This window comes from Centruroides sculpturatus, unplaced genomic scaffold (genome assembly GCF_000671375.1).
Source record: "Centruroides sculpturatus isolate CEXI.00-Female unplaced genomic scaffold, Cexi_2.0 scaffold228, whole genome shotgun sequence".
Taxonomy (NCBI): domain Eukaryota; kingdom Metazoa; phylum Arthropoda; class Arachnida; order Scorpiones; family Buthidae; genus Centruroides; species Centruroides sculpturatus.
The window spans coordinates 634,359-654,308 of record NW_019384467.1 but is presented as its reverse complement, the minus strand read 5'-3'; the positions used below and the strand labels follow the sequence as shown (position 1 = coordinate 654,308).

The following is a 19,950-nucleotide window of genomic DNA, read 5'->3' as shown; positions in this document are numbered from 1 at the left end:
GTGTGTGTCCCTATATTTCACTTTTCAGCCAAAACTACACATCGCACATGAATGGTGTTTGTATGTGGTAGTAGCCCCAAGTCTCCATTTGTGCACTATGGTGGTTGTCTCGATAGCTATAAGGGTGCGGGAGATATGGGCTTGAAAGTGGTTGAAAGTGGAACATTTTCTATTTCGATTTTAAAAATTTTCGAATTCGAATTGGTTCGATTATAGAACGATTGTAAACGTTCCAGAAAATTGATCAAATTGAAAATAGTTCATTTGACTGGACGTAAAAATTCTCTAATTAGTCTGGAAACGGGGGACCTGATTCTTGCATTCTGTGAAAACGGGTAAGATTGGCTATAATGTAATTATCTTAATCTTCACTATCGTTACTTTTTGCCCAGCGAAGCGGGTCCTTGCAGCTAGTTATTACATATAAGTAAACATAGTAAGAAAGTATATAATTTTTTATTTTTTGGGGTTTCCAGAACAAATTAATCAAATTCTCATAAAAATCTATGGTAAATTGATAATCGGTTAATGAACAGTTCGGGTAGTGAACAGTCTTGGAATGGATTATGTTCATTAACCGATCACTTATTGTACACAATTTAAATTTATCAATTTTTAAAAGTTAAGGTATGTTTTAAATTGTAGATTGTAATTGTTATCAGTTTCTTTGCAAATTTGTTTCTACAACAGGTTAGTTTCTAGAAATTTTTATTTTATAATGGAATCTTATAGTTTTTATATTATTTTAATTGTAAACATAATATATTTTGTTGTAGATACCTAAATATTTTTTACCTATGGCTGATGAGGGTCTTGTGTACTGAAATTCATACTAGTAATACAAATGCATTCTGATAGTAGAAGTGTCATTTTAATGTTACCAATAGCACTATGATAAGTCTGTTATCTCTACTATTGTATTTGAGATATTATTTTTAAGAACTTATTTAACTCACTGTTGTAATTAGCTAGATTAGATCATAGACACCGCCAACTAGTGCAACACATATATGTGACATGTTGTGACCGTCCAACGATTTGCTATTGTAGATTGCTAAAAAAAAAAGTTAAAAATCTAAGTCAATTTTCCTTTTTATTTCTGAAGGTGCTATATTTAGTTGGGTGTTACATTTAAGTTATAAAATTTCAAAATAATTAGTTTATTTTGTTAAATATATTATAGAGTTACTTATAATTTATTTATAAATTTATTAGTCAGTTCTCACTCCTGCGTTGTTTTTAGTGTGAATTTTCAATCACACAATAAACTTTTATTTTAAAGTGTGCAATGTAAAAATAATAATTGTTTTGTAAATATTTGTATTTCATCATTAAAATAATATTAAATGCAAAATATATCTCTGATGATTTTATTTTATACTTGTTAAAAAACTCAAATTCTTTGTATTATATACCTTAGAATTCTGTTTTCAATTATTTATTTTAATTACCATATATGTTGGTGTATAAATTAAGTACAAGATTTTCAGCTCTAAATTCTGATTTAGATCTATATCTGCTGAATAAGTTAACCTCCTGACTGACATACAGTAGGCTAGAACTGAAATATGGATATAGTATATGGTAGCCTATGATGAAAACAAAAGTGGCTTGGTGAAAAAATGAAATAGCACATAAAACTACAAAGAATGAGTTATTAACAAATTTGGATATGTGCATTGTTGATCTCTCTCAGTTTAATTGCATACCTCCAGGTTATACACCCACATTAATAAAATAGTTCATATTGATGTGCTGGTAAATTGAACACATTCTTTTTCTTGAAAACTTCCTAATGCCATTTTCTCACTAAGCCACCCCATATAATAAAACCATGCCATTTTCAATGAGATCCTAACCATAATACTTTTCAATATAACTTCTATAAAATGTGGACAACAGAATATGTGAGATCTAAGCAACAGGTAAAAATTCAGGTTATTTTAGTAAGAACTGTGTTGCATATTAGGTCTACTGGTAAGCATATTCAAACTAAAATAAATACCTCCAATAAAATAATACTATGGCATGTAAACTATCACCATATACAGTACTGTACATATAATAACTGTAATATAACAATGTGTGTGTACCTTATGTTCTACTATTTGTATCATTAGCATGTGAGATTTTAGCCATTAAAAGTTGTGTATGGTGTATATTCATTAATATTACTGCATATAAGATGCAGAATTTTTATCCAAAAAAAAAAACTTAAAAAATTGTCCTGAGTCTTATATATAAAGTTGCAATCTTCCATAGGATAATGAATTTCCCAAATGGCCTTAATGAGGCTATAGATAACCTCTACCTAGCCTAACTGTTGAATAAAAGTGTTATTAATTAAACATATTAGACAAAATCCATTAATACAAAGTCATACCATCAAATGGCAAAAGCCAAATTTTACCCGTTATTTCACTTATGTTTTATCTTGTTTAGATATGTTAAAAATAAACAAACTTGGGTTGCTTCAATCATACACTTTATTGAGATACAATGGCTTAAAGAAAGAATTAATGCTCATTTTTTGACATAGCACTGGTGGATTTTTCAACGTTGCAATCTGATGCATCAGTTTGTAGAATGAGTTAATGCTACTGGATATAGCAGGCTGTCCTAGCCATCAAATTAAATCCAGGTGCTGGATGTGTGTAAAACTTGCCAATTTAAAAATAACTTATTTGCTTGAATTTCAATGGAAACCAGTTGTTTTTAATTTTAAAATTATGAACTACAGTATAAGTTTGGTCTTGACACTGAAATAACTTGTTTTCATATCTGGACAAGATGTATAATTTATAATTCAGTATATTATGTACTTTTTATGCAGATTTAAATGTCACGTATCAGCTTAGAAATTATTTATTTTATAAAAACAGAATAATTTTTGTTTAAAATTTTCTATTTGGTTAAGAAATCGCATGAGTTTTACTTTCCTGATTGTTATATATAATGGAACGTGTGGGGATCGGTCAAAAAATGGCCCCCCAAAATTTTTACATTTTTGGAGTTAGGACAGCTTAAAATGTCGAGAAATGCAAAAATCTTCAGCTGGGTTATATCTAGTATGGATATTAGTGTGGGGGGAGGAGGGCACAATTTTGCTCACTCTGACTCCTGTAAATTTTGTCAAATATTTCTGAAATTTTATAGGAAGGTTTGTTTGTTAGGAGATTGATGCTATTAAATTTTGGTGGTTAGAGGTCAAGGGGTGGGGAGATAATGGGGTCATGTGTATCTCCAGCAGGGTCAGACTTAATGAAGATTTTAGTCATTATTAGCATTTACAACTTTTTATAAAATCCATCCTTAGCCTGAAAATTAAGCTTTTTGCATTTTATGATGTTTAAAAAACTTTTTAACTAAAATGTGATAACAGATGGCGCCAACAAAATTTTAAATGTTGCCAGGAAAGTTGGCCAACTCATAGCTGGTTTATTTAAACTTTTATCTAAGTTATAATCTCACAAAAATGTTTAACCAATGATTCATGTTCTTTAGCATTTCAGCTTTTCCATTTCATAACATTCAGCTTCGTCACCGTTAATTTATTATCTGAAATTTGTTTCATTTTTCTTTAATTTTGATTTTCCTACATTAAATATAGATTTTTTTTTCTCAACATCAATTTTTATTGGACCTATAGACTTTGAAATTTTGTACCATTAGCAGAAAGATTTGTCAAATGCTTTCAATCAGCTTAATATCTGAAAAATTTCCATGGTAGAATTTTAAGACAGGAAATTACTTCTAAATGTATGTTTCATGAAAATTAATTATTTGATGTGTTTGAACACTTTCTATTCATTCGTTGATTCATTTAAAATGATCTTTTAATTAAGTTTAATGTTGTTCACAATCGTTGTAATGTATAGTTTATTCACAATAACACATTTTTCTTTCTTCCGTAAACTTTATTGTATAATCTTTCATAACTCAAGAAACAGATTACAAATAATTAAAACAATTAAATTTTAATTGAATATAAATATTAAAATATATGCAAAAACATGATTAAGGCAAAAATAAATCGTTAAGATTCACATAAATTTCAGTTGCTTTTATGAGAGTTTGAAACTCGGTCCACTGATTAAATCACAAACACAATTAATTCACAAAAGTCTGAAGGAAATGATTCTCTGCTTAATCAAAAGTCTATTGGAGAATCATCACCCTGTCACATCTGAGTATTGGAGGTCATACATCCAAGGGAAACTGTCAAATCCGAGTAAAGTCGTCATATTCCAGTTACATAGTCAAGTCCGGTAAAAAAAAAGTCACAGGTCGTTAAATTACACCTCTCATCATAGCTGACGAACTGGAAGATTGGACTATTCTAGTTTAATTGTAAACTCCTCCAATTCCATAACTCTCACTGCTTTGTATCCCTCCAATGGTGGGATAACTACAAAAAGCTCAGCACAGCTCCATTGCACGATCTGCCAATCCCATCGGGAGTGGTGGGGTCGCCTATGTGCCTCCCCACCCTCCCAGTCAAAGTTGTACAGAATCTTTCGCCACCTTCATACCCCACCCACAATGTTGGACTCTCTCACCTCATTCTTCAGACTCCTGACGTTTTAATCACTCCTACCCAACGGAGGCTTTAGCGGACTTCTTTGGCTGGCCAGCCCAATTGAGGCTTTTGTCCCTCTTCTGGCATCCTGTCTGCAATGCACCTAGCAGGATGACCAGCCATTTACCCTTTTGGATCTCTGCCATGCCTTAGACATCTCCGTAACTTTATGCTGGGCCCAGATGGTGTCAGCGCTCAGGCACTAAAGGCTCTCCTGCCAGAGGGACATCGCCTCTTACTTACTCAGCTGAATGAGATCTGGTCAACAGAAATCTCCCCCTCAGACTGGACGATGGCCATCATAGTCCCGATTGCCAAATTGGATCGCCTGGCGATGACATGCTCCTCCTACCATCCGATTTCACTGACGTCACACATTGCCAAAACATTTGAGCATCTCGTACTCCAACGACCCCACACTTTCGTCTTCTGCACCGAACTGTTTCACCATCATCACTTTGGTTTTCTCCCATACAGGGGAGTAGAAAACACTCTTGTGGCAATTCACCGTCATATTGATTGATATATTGACAGGAAGGCCTCCTGTCTCCATCAAAAGAGCCAGGTGCCACTGGATGTACCTGATTGCCCTTGACCTGGAAGGAGCCTGTGACTCTGTATGCCAAGCAGGGCTCCTCGCCAAATTATCACACATGGGCTTAGGATGGAGGATGCTGCGCTAGCTGACCTCTTTTCTCCAACACCACACCTTTTGTGTCTGCTGGCGGGGAATGTCATCGTCTCCCCACCCATTTCCCCAGGGGGTTCTGCAGGGGAGTGTTCTTGCACCTCTTATTCACTTGCTATACAGTGGACCTCTGGGAGGCCCTTCCATATGACGTCACCGTGTTCCTATATGTAGATGATTCATCATTTCATCCAGCACCAGTCCTATCTAGGCAGCATGTCGAGTACAGAGAGCGCTAGATCATCTCGAACATTGGGCAGTCTCTTGGAGCCTCTCCTTCTCTGCTGCCATGAGCGCAATGGTAGACTTTTTGCCCAAACACCACCATCCTCCTGTCATTTTGTCTCTCCATTCAGGGCCAATCCCCCAGCACACCACCCTAAGGATTTTGGGTGTGCACTTCTTGCACACATTTACCTGGACAGCCCATGAGACCTTTTTGCGAGCGAAATTGACCTGGGCGAATTCATTCATTTCTTAAATTTTCACCTCTTGTCACAATGGCACTCACACAGCCGACCTCCTCCACCTGGTCTATATGGTCCTCTGCCGTATGGCGAAATTCATGGCTCTGCTCCTTGAGGGCGCCCCCAAGTATGATACACTGCATCGAGAAACATCTACTGTACATGCCGCACAGCCTTGGGTGTGCTGGCGATGACTCATCTTTTGTCTCTCTATGTGGAGACTGGCTACATTTTGCTGGCGACCAGGCTTCGTCTAAGGGCCATGTCCCATGCCTTCACCCATATCTCAAGAGGTCCATTCAGTCCCCTCAACAACCTTTATCAATCAGCATCCAGTTTGGGATATTATCATTGGTGCCAGTTTCAAAGGCTGTATATTCTATGAGTCCTCTCTCACATCTGACAGGAAGGCCTCCTGTCTCGCATATCTATCGGCAAAAGTTCATTCCTCCGAATGCTGCTCATCTACACTCTCATCTCAGCTTGAGTGACTTTCCTACGCCAAACACGAACCCGCCCAAAGCCACATGCACCAGATTCTATGAGACCATGACCGGCAAATGGCCGGACGCCTCCAAAACCTGCATCTGGATGACCATTGGCGTGGTCCTCCCGACTCACCACATCCAAGCTTATATGATCGTTGTAGTGTCTTTTGGCAGAAGCCCTTGGAATCCTGCAGGCAATTCAACTCAGCCAACCATTTCACCACCTGATGGCAATCTTGTCAGACAGCAGGTCGGCTTTACAAGCTGTGGCCAATGTCACATTCTCTTCATCAGTGGTCATTATAGACCTGGCATTATAGAGTGGCCTCCATCTATTCACACACAGCACCCATTATTGTTGGGTGGACACTGGTATCCCAATTAACAAGGCTGCTGACAAAACTGCCTCAAGACATGTTGACCAGCTCCACATGGAAGATACTCATGTCAAGAGACCTTTCCATCACATGAGAAACAACCATCCAGAGTTTAATAGACACCTGGTCTCCCGAGCTGTATAACAAAGGACATGACCATCTCTGTCCTTTTGCTGATTGGATTTACCATCATGCTTCATCCCATTACGCAGAAACACTTCTGGCCCATTTAAAGACAGAGACAGCCCCACTGAACCATTTTCTATATATCAGGTGCTTAAGTGATTCTCCAGTCTGCCCCCACTGCAGGGCACTGGAGACTACACTCCACTACTGCCCACAGTATGACGGGACCCGCCAAGACAAGACTTGTCTTTTAATCTCACAATTGTCCATTCGCTCATGCCAATCTACTGGCCTCAAACTGACACCTGCATGTTAACACTGGTGGCGTTGGAATGTTACATCAACCACACAGGCCGCTTCAACTAAATACCAGGTGGCACCAGTAAGAGAAGAGAGCCAACCAGGCTAAAGTCTCCACATCAACCAAGAAATAGAAATAGAATAGATGAGAGGTTTTTCCCATCATTAGTAGTGAGTTTTGCTTGTTTTTTGTGGTGTTTTTCTGAGGACTGTGTCGTACTGAATTGGAATGTTTTTCATACCAAATTAACTTCCAAAATGTAATTTTTTTGTTTTTATATTTTTCAATAGACAGTCGACCCCCTATAATTCTGTTTTATATGAATTCCATGTTGTACGAGTCACTTAGATTTTACAAATATGTGCCGGGCTGTGAACGGCTCATGTATTTGTAAAATCTAAGTGACTTGTACAACATGGAATTCATATAAAACGGAATTATCAACAGTGTTATGGGGGGTCTACTGTATTTATTTTGTTTCTACAAAATAAGGAAATAATTTTTAACAATACAATAGCCATGATTATTATTTTAAAAAAATTTCATTAGGTTTAACATTGACGAAAATTCAATGCAAAGTGACACACAATGGAGAAAATTTCAACATGGGATAGGTTAATATAATTTTTTGTACATGATCAGTTATCTGAACAACCCAGTCCTGAATTGTTTTCGGATAATCAATACTCTACTGTATGTAATCTTATCAAGTGCCATCTATGACAAGAAATGTAACTATTTTGGTACTAAAATTTTAATCAACCTAAAAAAAATTCCATTTCTTTCTAAGCATTTCTGTGACTTTTGAATCATCCTGTACATAAGTATACACACAAAAGATGTATTAATATATGCCATGCACTTCTATGTCATTCAACCAATTCCTATGAAACTTGGCAGTTACATTAATGTACTTCTTAGATAATATTGTACCTACCACCCCAAAATATTGATTTAATTTCTACCTATATCTGGCTTCCTGCCTTTAAATATAGCACCATCTGTTGGCAGAAATTTTTTAAAATAATAAACTAAATGTAATTCACACAAAAAAGATATAATTTAAAAAACAATTATTATATTCAATTGATTACTGGTAACACACAACACTCGTGTGCCAAGTTGAAGTGTTACACTGAAAATCATTAACAACTCAGGTATTTCGATTTCTGAATAGTATTTGTACACTAGCTTATAGATTTTATAATGACTGCATTAGGATTACAAACGGCCTAATTTGGTACAAGGCAGGCAAGGCACTTGCCTGGAGCCGATAATAGGTTCTAAATGTGCCATTGTTTTATTAATATTGCGAATTACTATATTATTAGCGCCATATTCAAGGGTTAATTTGTGGATTTACTGTGGAATTTGAACTACCATAGTCCATGAACCATCGATTATCCTGCTTAATTTGATTGTATCTATCTTACATTTTTTTTTACTAGAGACCAAGATTAAATCTGCTAGATATGGAAGTAAAATTGTATCTTTTCCCCTTAAAATTATCAATCTTATAAAACAACTAAAAAAAATACAAACACAATTTTTTTCAACAACTTTACTGTCAAAAAATGATATCCTGTTTTGTTACATTAATGTTCCTTTTTTTCACATATTCAATCTAAAATGAAATTTTCAAACAATAATGATATAAGCATGCTAATTTATCAGAGCATGATTATATAAAACAAGTATATTCATTGTGTGTGATATATATATTTATATATATATATATATATATATTTATAAAAAAAATCATCTGGATGTGAAACAACATATACAACAGACATGGTGAGAATGATGATGATGATTATAATTTGTTATCAGTTTTTTACCCATTCCAATAAAATATATTTGAAATAGACTTTAAAAGTGTGCATGACCAAGAGATGGTCACAATATGAATTTAATATAGACAAAAAGCTATAAAGAATATAAAACTGCTAAAGACATTGCACACATTTTGTTCTTTCAAGTTTTTTAAATAGAATTTCATCCATTTTCAAAATTCTGAAAATGCAATCACGATTTATTGTTAAAAAAAAATTCTTTTTTTTTAATAAAAGGTTATTGTAGTACAGTCTTTCTTGGACAATTCATTTTTACAACGCTGAATTTTTTCAGTGTTTAAAGCCAAGAAATCATTTTACAAACAAAGACAACAAAGCTTTAAATTCTATTATGTAAAATAATTTTGGCAATTTGATTTTTATTGCTGTTAAATAAACTAAAGGCACCTATAACTCTCTGTAAGCAGAAAATAATTCAAGTCACTCTTCGTTTTTCTTTGTGATTGACCGAATTTTCTGGTCGCATAAAAGATCTTCCTGAGTCTCAAAACATTTATTCACGGGATACGTGCAATAACTCGCAATAAAAACTATTTCTTTCGAATGATAATTCTGATTACTCGAACGATTCGGTCCCGTAGAACGTGAATGCTAATTAACCGACCGGTGCAAATGTGGCCGGCATATTACAAAATATATTACTGTAAACGTGAGATTAAATTAAAAATTTCATAACCTATACTGCAAAATGCATTAAAAATAACATAACTCTATTCTCAAATTAGTTAAAATTTCTAGTTGTTGCCATCAAACTTATAATCACAATTATTTACCCAGGACAGACAAAAATCCCTTCATCGATACTAGTTTATTATTGTTTTTTTTACTTATGAGATTTTATGTAAAAATGCATATAGACAATGTGTCCTGTTTTATCCACTATTTACGTCTGTGTCAATACAGATTATTTTTTATATGGTAGAGCCAATGAGATGTGCCGATACTTTAGTTACGACGTCACCTCAAACGAGGTAATCGTTCCCGTAAAATGAGCGAAGAAAACAGTTCATGCACATGAATATCTTTTCGGATTAACAGATTCATTCTACATTACAATGTATTTGACTCGAGTTGCAATTAAATCTTTTACATAGAAGAATTGGGGATATGATGATATGGCGTAAACAGCTACCCCAAACAAAAAGCACAAAACTTTTCGAAAGTTGTGCTAAATTATAATACAATGTAAAGAAAAACCGGCTACAAATTTTTTCATTCCGAAAATGTATTGAACATGCTTAAATCTTCGAAGGAAGTGGCTCCTGTTTGGTCCAACATTTGAAGCATGTCCGTTAATTCCTGTTGCTGAGGTCCATTGCCACCACTACCGTGAGTTGCTTGATGACTAGCTCCAGAAGAGGAGGCAGATGTTTCTGTGGGAGCACCCTGCCATTGTCCCCAAAGACCTAGAATTGAATATGAATTAAACATAAATTACACATTTTTTTTCAAGATGTTCAAAATTTTTATTATATATTATTAGCAAAAAGTAATTTAAGTTTTTAACAATAAGAAAAAATTATTTTAAGACTTTTCTTTGTTTAATCTAATGTATAATTTTCATTGTTGTTATCGTAATCTTTATACTGTATAAGATTTACATTCAAAGAAGTCTTTTTTATACTTTGATTTCATTTTTGAATTTGACTTCTCTACATCTAAAGTAAGAAGTCAAATTCATTGACTTCTTACTTTAGATGTAGAGAAGACTTCTTTTGATAATGAGTCTGTTTACTTGTATACTAACAAATTAACCTCATAAAAAAATGTTTGAAGACTAATACAGAATAAGTAATTTCTCAGCCAAATTCTTTGCTCAGCATTTATTGTCATATGATATTTAGTATTGTTCTGATGAAAAATTACATCTTTTCTGTTTGCCGAACTTGCTTTATCTTGTATGGTAATGCATCATTACTAGTAGTGACGTATAAAATTAATTATTTTATTGGGTTTACCAAGTTCACAAAAATAGAACATTTATGCAGTCACATCAGTAGTAATAACAATCTTTTAGTATATGCCAGACTTTTCTTTCATAATGTCTTTTTTGTACATCATTATCATATAAATCTGCTCTTCACTACCAATCAATTTTTGATTTAGAAATGGCTCATGTGTTTACCAAAGAAACAAATGCAGTGAATTTAACAATTAAATTTTTTTCTGATAATTTGTTGGTACCCATTACCATTTTATGAAACATTATGCAATTTATGCATGTAAGCTTTAAAACTATATTCTCTCTCCTGTATAATGTATGCATTTTACAGATGCATTATGTGGATTAAATTGATAATATTAATTACTTAACTTCTCATTGGAACTAATAACCATTTGTGAACAAATATAATTATAGGATGTAATTAAATTAACAATAGTTTTCTATTTAACAGACCTTATTTTCTACATTTACATATATTAAATAGTAAAATTAATTCTATAATTATTAATAAAACTGTCATAGCCGATATCTGAGTTACATATAGAGTTTACATCATGCATTTTATGCGTGTAATCAATACATCTACAATGATTAGGCTGTAAATATACACAATGTATTGTATATGTAAATATGGTTTTAATAAAAAGAAAATTAAGACAAACGTATCATATTTTACAAAATAAAATGTAATTTCTATAAATTAATTTACCCATAATTACAAAAATTAATGTAAGATATATTTACTTCTAGATCCAGGAGTAGAACCAAGCTGGGTATAAGTTGGGCCTGATGGACTACGAGTGGCAGGACTCATTTGGTTATAACCTTGATTAAATGATTCTGATGTTGGCTAAAAGTATAACATTAATTATAATTAAATAAGAATAATTTATAAAATAAATTTCAAACAATTATTTTAAATGATAAATCTATGCATTTATAATTTCAGTATATTATACCTATAAATTTACAATATCTAAAAATTAAGAATTTTGTCAATACATAAAAAAAAAAAAAACACTAATCCTGCACATAAAGGAATACAAAAATTTCAACACAGTTTTTAAAACTGTTCAAAAAACAATTTGTTGCATAAAAAGTATTCAAGATTCTAATTAAATCAATATTCTATGATCACTGAATTACAGAAAGCCAAATGCAATATATAGTTGCTATGCATTGAAAAAAATCTGGTTTCTCATTTTCACAATTAAAAATATTATTGAATATGGTTATGAATGGTTATGATCAGTAAACATAAAATTTACCAATCAAAACCTATTGCTTTTAGTGATCCCACAACAAAAAATTAGGAAGAGTCAAGTCTGGGAATGCAGTGACCTTGGAACAGTATTGTGTTGTGCTGTTTAGTAATTGCCAAATTGCTGTAGCCACTGATATATGTATTTCTGGGAATGAGGTGGTACTATTGTGCTGGTTTTAAACCCTCTTTAGTTGCACCAACAGCAAGTCATCAAGCCATTCATTCACCATTGTGTTTTTCAGGATGTTCATAATAGCTTCTTGATCACTAGAACCAAGAAGCTATTCACCCCATATTCCACACCAGACCATAAGTGATACCAATTGTTTTACCCATATAGGGTAAAACAATTGGTATCACTTATGTTGTGTGCATCATAGAACACAGTCTGCCCACTGATGTTTATTGTGATAATTATATGCTACATTCTGTAAAAATAGTGCTTCATCAAGCTGTAAATTTAACATCATACAGCATCATTTAAATTGGTGTCTGGTATCCTTTGCAGATATCAATGGAATGAGTGTATGTCATGGTGATATAATACAAGGGTGGATCAAATATAAACAGAATTTATTTTATGTTTTAAAATTATTTATTAAAAAATAAAAAAAACATTATGATTTATTTTTCTACATTGCTTCCTGCTTTAGAAATACATTTTTCCCAGTGAGAAGGAAGGTTTCTTATTCCAGTACTGTAGAATGAAGTTGGTTGCATCAGGAGCCAATTGCGCACGAATTCCTCCACTCCTGCATCATTTTCAAATTGCTGCTCTCCTATAGCTTCTTTAAGCGGCCCAAACAAATGAAAATCGCAGGGCGATAGGTCTGGACTGTAGGGAAGATGATCAAGTGTAGTCCAGTGCATTTCGTTAAGTTTTGAGACTGTTAGAGCTGCAGTATGGGGCCTGGCGTTGTCATGGAGGAGAATGACATCTCAATCACTCGACAGCTTCCATAACTTATTCTGACCTTCTCTGCAATTCCGCAAATTCCGATTCGTCTCTCCTCTTCAATAATATCTCAAGCCACTCAAATGTTTTCGCTTGTGATGCTGGTCCGAGACGGTGATCATGTTTCTGATTTTCCACTCGTGTCCGTCCTTCCTTGAACTTTTTATGCCAGGTAAACACACAAGTCCTTGACAGTGTTTGATCCCCAAACTGTGCAGTCAATCTGTCATGTTGACTCCTTCACGAGCAAGAAATTGTACGATTATGTGTTGCACAACAGAGGGGTATACCTGTTGCTCTGACATCGTGAGCACTACTGACGAATTGGTTGAAAGTATGAAACGGCTGGCTTTCCCCACTCCTAATGACCCTACCCAATCAGACTAGATGTGTGGACCCTGTACTGCCAACCTTAGTTGCTCAGGAACAAAAATCCCATTTACATTTGATTCCCTTGTATCTCTTTGTGTGGCTACTACAGCCCACAAATTATTTCTTTTTAAATAATATTTGAATGAACTACATAAGCACACAGAAGATGTAAACAAATAAATACCCAATAGAAAAGTTATATATTATACTTCAAACACTGAATTATTATTATTTTAGAGACCAGTATCTGTTTTATTTTGAATATCAAAATTGGGCTGTGCTTGGATTTAGTTTTTTAATAAATGGTTATTGTTTTCCATGTTGTCAAAAAATAACTGTATATTCATCATTTAGACATTGGCAAATTTTTGATATATTAACAGTATTTACCTGTCCTATGTGTCGTTGGTTCCAGGCACCTTGAGGAGGGGAAGCCGAAGAAGTTGAGGCTGAAGAAGGTTTACTAATTCTTGCTAGAACACCACTTGTAGCTGCAGCACTTGGTGCTGTTTGAGCTATGGTCCCTGTACCCCCACCACCAACACTTGTGCTTGGATAATTTAAACTGGAATGAGATTGAGTATTAGCTTCATATGTTCCATACACTGGCTGACCAGAACCAGGACGACGTTCTTGCAGTCCTTGGGAACCTATAAAAAATTATGAATATATCTTAATCTTTTCTAAAAGAACATACATATGTTGAAATACAACACATTAACTTAACCTTTTAACACATTGTTTATAATTCAAACATAGAAATGATCTGCTAATCATTGGATTACTTTTTATATTTAAAACTAAATACATTGATGATTAGATAAATCTGTCATCATAAATTTGACAATTATTATTAATATTGTTGATAACATAATTTTAATTCAGTGAAACAATTTTAAATTTTGTTAAAAAAGGATGGCTTAGAATTAATTCAAACCTTACAACTTTTGCAAATCAGGAAGTTTATCATCAATTATGACAGGGTTTCCCATCAGGGTCAATATAACTTTGCAAATATAAAAAAATTTATTTAAAAACATTAAAAGTTTTGCATATTTTTGCTCTTAAATAAGTGTAGGAAGATTTTTTTAGAATTATGTAAGAGGCTATAGCAAATATATTTATATATAAATCTAAATATATAAAATTACTTGTCCTGACTGACTGACTGACTCACTGATTCATCATCACCCAGAGACCTGAAGAACAGCTTCTACTGTACTATTTTAGAAGCAATTTTTGTTTTCAACTATGTTTAGTATTCATTGATTACTTAGGTGTATTAAATTGATAGCATTTCAGACATTGTTATGAATATTTTTATATATTTTGATTTTTTAACCAAATGTTCAAACTGTTTTAAATTTGAATTTGTTATTGCATATTGGTTTGATTATAGAATGATTGTAAAAGTTCCAGAAAATTGATCAAATTGAAAATAGTTTGTTTGATTCTCAGCAATTCTCATCATTCTCAGCAGTAGGTGTTATATAACAATTACTATGGTTGTTGAAATACTGAATATAAATGGGGTATGCTTGCAAAACCTCCGCAGGCAAAGTTGCGGGTAACAGCTAGTATAACATAATATGTAATATAGTATAGTATAATTAATATTGAAGAGGGTTGATGAAAAAAATTTTTCTTAAAAGGGATCAAAGAAAGGTTGGAAACCCCTGAATTATGCTATCCAAATACCCATAGATCTTTTCCAGACATATACATTAATGTTATTGTAATTTCATGCAGATAATCCACAGAAATTCATTAAACAGAAATAAAATTCTTGCAAAACTCACACCACTGGAGCAGACACTGAAAGTATAACACTTACTGGTATGCTGTTTATAAAATGTCAAACCTAAAAAAATTTTTTTTGTTTCACTTTCATTAGCAGTTTATGAATTAAATATATATATATATAAAGAACAAGATTGAATATCCTATAATAACCAAATCATTAAATGCCCAAATAACTTGGCATTTGACAATTTAACTCTTTATGGATATTATTGATTATAATTATTATTATTATTATTAATGATAAAATAAATATAGAAAAAATTAAACAGAAAATAATTTTCATCTCAATAGTATTAGATTTTTTAAGCTAATTATTTAAATTTAAGTTTAATTAAATTTAAACTAATTAGCTTAATTAGTTTGAATTTAAACTAATTAGCTCTTAAATTCAAATTTTAAATGAATATTTGTTTAATATAAAATGGATTTGTACATTATAAAGTAAAAAATAAAGCAGATAAACCAAAATTATAATGACAACACATTTAGTTTAATTTAGTTTGCAATATGGCAGAAAGTAATGTTGTTACATGTAAACAAAGAGAAACAATGTACAGTCAAGCTAAGGCTATTATTTTAAATATATATGACAATTTTAATTGTTAAAATTCATTTTATAACAATAAAAAGCAATGAGTCAACAAATGATAAACTCAGCAGTCAGTTTCTTAGTAGTTCTTTGAAATGATAACATTAACAGTAAAGTTATCAACTTTTGAAGTACAGTAGACCCCCCTATAACACTTAGATACGTTCCACGTTAATCGAATTTTACGTTGTAGGAATCATTAAATACATGAGCCAATCGCAGCCCGACATGTGTGAAGTTTACGGACTAAGGCTGTTTGAAAGGTTTTCTTCTATAAAATTAACCGATTCTAGACTAATTCCATTCAACATTTCCAAAACATGTATAATTTTTTGGGAATAATCCGTATAAACTATGCTATAAACAAAAAATTGTAGGATTACTTACTGAGTGTGCACCGTTCGACATTGCCATTGCTCAAGCTTGTTTTCGTCGCAGAACAGCGCACGAAACGGCGGCCGCGATTTCTGATAACGAATTTTTCGCAGAAAAATAACTTGACCTTTGGAGACATCATTAATATAAATAATTTTTATGGCCGTTGAATAAGAAGTGTTTCTTTCACCAAGAAATGTATAAAATTAGTGCTGTATTAGACTTATGGTACCTAATTTACATACTGTACAGATGATAATAAACTCAACTTACTAGCCTAAACTCTCCGTAGTGTGGCGCAGGGCGGAGGAAAGTAGTTCGGCTGCTCATCCACTATTGGTCCAGATTCTATCAATCTTGTCGCGACACGAGTCAGCAATGACGTTTTAGGAGTTCCTTTATACGAATATTGCTACAATTTTTTCGCTACGTTATAGGAATTTCCGTTATAGGAACCCACGTTATAGGGGGTTGACTGTACTTGATAAAAGTTCAAGTAGGAATGTCTAATAATGATAATTATAATTAAAATGTGGATTGATCTATAGAAAATGAACAAGCGAGATCTAAAGGCAAAGTATGCATATACAGGGTGTGTGCCAAAAAATGTACATTTCAAAGATCAATAATGAAAGATTTGTTCAAGATACTCTAAATTTTATTTCATCATATCCAAGAACACACAACACAGTTTTCTCAGCTGTTTTTGAAAATAGCATCTTCCAAATGTCAGCCAGTCATTGTTATCAATGCACACCTGAAGTCTATTTCTGAATTCAGCCATGACTTGGTAAGTCATTTTCAGGCAGAATAGAAGCAATTTCTTGGTGAGTAGCATCCCTTACAGCATCAAGAGTTCTTGGTCAATAAGTTTAAACCTAGAATTTCAGATAACCCCACAGAAAAAAGTTGCAGGGGGTGAGATTGGGCAATGCATGGCCACCCAATATCACCATAAATAGAGATTAACTGCCCCATAAACATTTCTCTTAAAACCTGTAGGTATCTTAAGCTGTGGCTTCAGAAAGTTTTCCAGCACGTCTACTTAATGGTTGGCAATCACTGTTACCATGATACCAAAATTGTTGATGGTGTACAGTACAGTAAGACATTCACTGTGAATCAGTCTTTCACAAAGCATTTAAAAGTTCCAATAACAGAAAATCTGCTTGTTTACAAATCCACTCAAATGAAAGTGAGCTTCATTGCTACACAGGTACAGCATCTCTCAGAACACCTTGAAGAATGTTTTTGCGTAACTCTCAGTGATTTTCCCAGTATTTAGCATCAAGTTCTTGTGTTGTCATCATTTTATAGGATGAATGTGCAGTTTCTTGTGATTCTTCTTAAACTCATATTGGAAATTTGCAAAGCAGAAGCATGCTTAACATGGAATGTACTGGGCATTGCATAAAAAAGTCTCTTACAGCTCAAATATTCTCAGGTGTTCATTTGGTCTGAGCCTTGCCAGATGGTTTTATCTTTGGAGCTGAACCTGTTGACCTGAAGTTAGTAACCCATAGCCAAATGATTTTGGAAGGCTCTTCGCATAGCATTCAAGGAATTGTTGTTTTGATAAATGCTTTGATAATGAATGCATAATGTTCACTTGATCAAGGCATGTGGACTACTGAAAATGGTACAGCATGTGCTAAGGAAAGACCCCAACAGTGCCACTTATATACCTCCATAGTTAATGCAAAGGCCTATCCAATTGTAGCTGGTTTTTTTGGTGCAACCTGTATGTTTTTGATGAACTTAGAAAAACATCTTGATGGCAGACAAATATTTCTGCAGTACTAAAAGGATTTATCATATTTTCTAAAGATATTCTTAGTGACTTCAGACACAAAGTTTGATGAGTTCATAACTGCAATTTAGAATTGGTATATACACCTGCTTTCAAAGTGTCTTTTAAACATAGATAACCTGAAGGTTATTTGCATGAAATTACAGTAGATAATAACTTCTCTACTTAGAACAACAAATTCATCCAAACATTATAGAAATTGCTAGCAAAACTAAGCTAAAATTATCAGAAAAATAATTTGGTTACTAAAATTAACCAGATTATTTTCTGATTCAAATGCTATAAGTACTTTGTAGGTGAAAATAAATTGGATATATTAACTTTTGGAGACTACAATAACCAAATTACTTTACATCATATTAAGGTTTTAAACCAAGACTATACAGTAGATTTTACCTGAATTTTCAAAATTAAAAAGTGTTTAGAGTAACCTTTATTTTAACAATTTAGAAGTAAATAATATTTTTATCAATTGAGTTATTTTCTTGATTATTTTATATTTTGTTAATGTTTCAATTGTACAACATAACCATCTATTACAGTTTTTATATTTATATTGGTATGTACTATACAAAAATAGTGACCAAATGTTGATTTTAATTCACTTGTGTTTATTTGTTATCAGTCAGTGTTAGTGATCATCATATATAATTTAAATCACTATTAATAAAGAAATTTTATATGCAGTGGTACCTTGTACTTTGAAGACAAAAATTTGCTTCAGAATTTGAACTACATGTATAGTGAAAAAAATACACTCAAAGAATAAATGCAATCTGTTGTATGTCAAAATCATCCTTTGATCTCATGTTAAACTTATATATTTTCATTGCTTTTTTCATTTTATTTTTTGTTATATATATTGTGTGTTATTTGCCAATTTTTAATGATTTCTTTGTCCACAGCTTTTGATTATCCCCACACATTTTGTATCCTTTAGTTAAAAATTTCTTGAATGAAACTTTTTAAACTACATGCGACATCTTTGAAGTTTAGGAGCATCTTCCTCATATATATTATAATTTTTTTTTCTTTTTATTGTTTCTACAGTGTTATATCCTTTTCAAAACTCAAAAAGCATCATAATATGCCTGATATGCTTTTTATATGAAGACATTTCAAATTGATTTTATTCAAACAAAATGTTAAGTAAAAAGTTTAAAATAAACTTCTAATCCATGTTTAAGACGCCAAAGTCAACAATGTGCAACCAGTAAATGCAATTTTAATTTTATTATACAGTATATATTTTATTTATTGTTTTCATGTTTTAATCTACAGGGTGTCCAGAAAGTCTGGGTACATAAGGATTAACACATACTTTTAAAACAAAATAATTTTATTTGACTCTAATATTAATAAATAACATTTTCAATACGATTTCCACATCATTTTCATTACATAATTTGATGCGCCTTGCAAAATTCAGGTGAACTCGATTAAATAGGTCTGTATTGCAGTCGATTTCAGCACACTGACTGGTAATGGTGTCCATAAATTATGGCGCATCAAATTATGTATTGAAAATGATGGAAATCATATTGAAAATGTTATTTATTAATATTAGAATCAAATAAAATTACTTTGTTTTAAAAGTATGTGTTAATCCTTATGTACCCAGACTTTGTGGACACCCCATATTATTAGGGGATTTAATCATGTTATTTTTACCTTAAATTATATGTATTTGCTGTTATTAAAAACAGTATTGTTTAGGGTCTGAGAATGGATTAATTCACTTTATTTATTATCACTATTATTTCTAATATGAAAAATTGATTCAGTTTTCGAATGATTCAGAAACAGGCCTCCTAAAATGAATAAATTTGAAGTACAGGTACCACTGTATTTAATTTTTGTTGTCTGTCATCATTTTTAATAATATGTTTAATCATTTGAAAATTCAGGCTCTCTGTTTTCATTATTTATTTAAAAATTGTTGTTTTATTTCCATATTA

The 19,950-nt window shown here is 32.6% G+C and overlaps 1 protein-coding gene across 4 annotated transcripts in view; it reads right to left on the bottom strand.

Annotated features, from left to right (window-relative positions):
- Nucleotides 1-8,572: 8,572 nt before the first annotated feature.
- Nucleotides 8,573-19,950, bottom strand: part of LOC111621066 (aryl hydrocarbon receptor nuclear translocator homolog) — a 152,498-nt gene continuing 141,120 nt past the window's right edge. For all 4 annotated transcript variants that reach the window (XM_023363120.1, XM_023363122.1, XM_023363118.1 and 1 more), the window contains 3 exons: nt 13,806-14,065; nt 11,569-11,674; nt 8,573-10,285 (listed from right to left, as the gene is read on the bottom strand). In XM_023363120.1, coding sequence (XP_023218888.1) covers nt 10,092-10,285; nt 11,569-11,674; nt 13,806-14,065 — 560 coding nt within the window. In that variant the 3' untranslated portion in view covers nt 8,573-10,091. The remainder of the gene's footprint in view (nt 10,286-11,568; nt 11,675-13,805; nt 14,066-19,950) is intronic.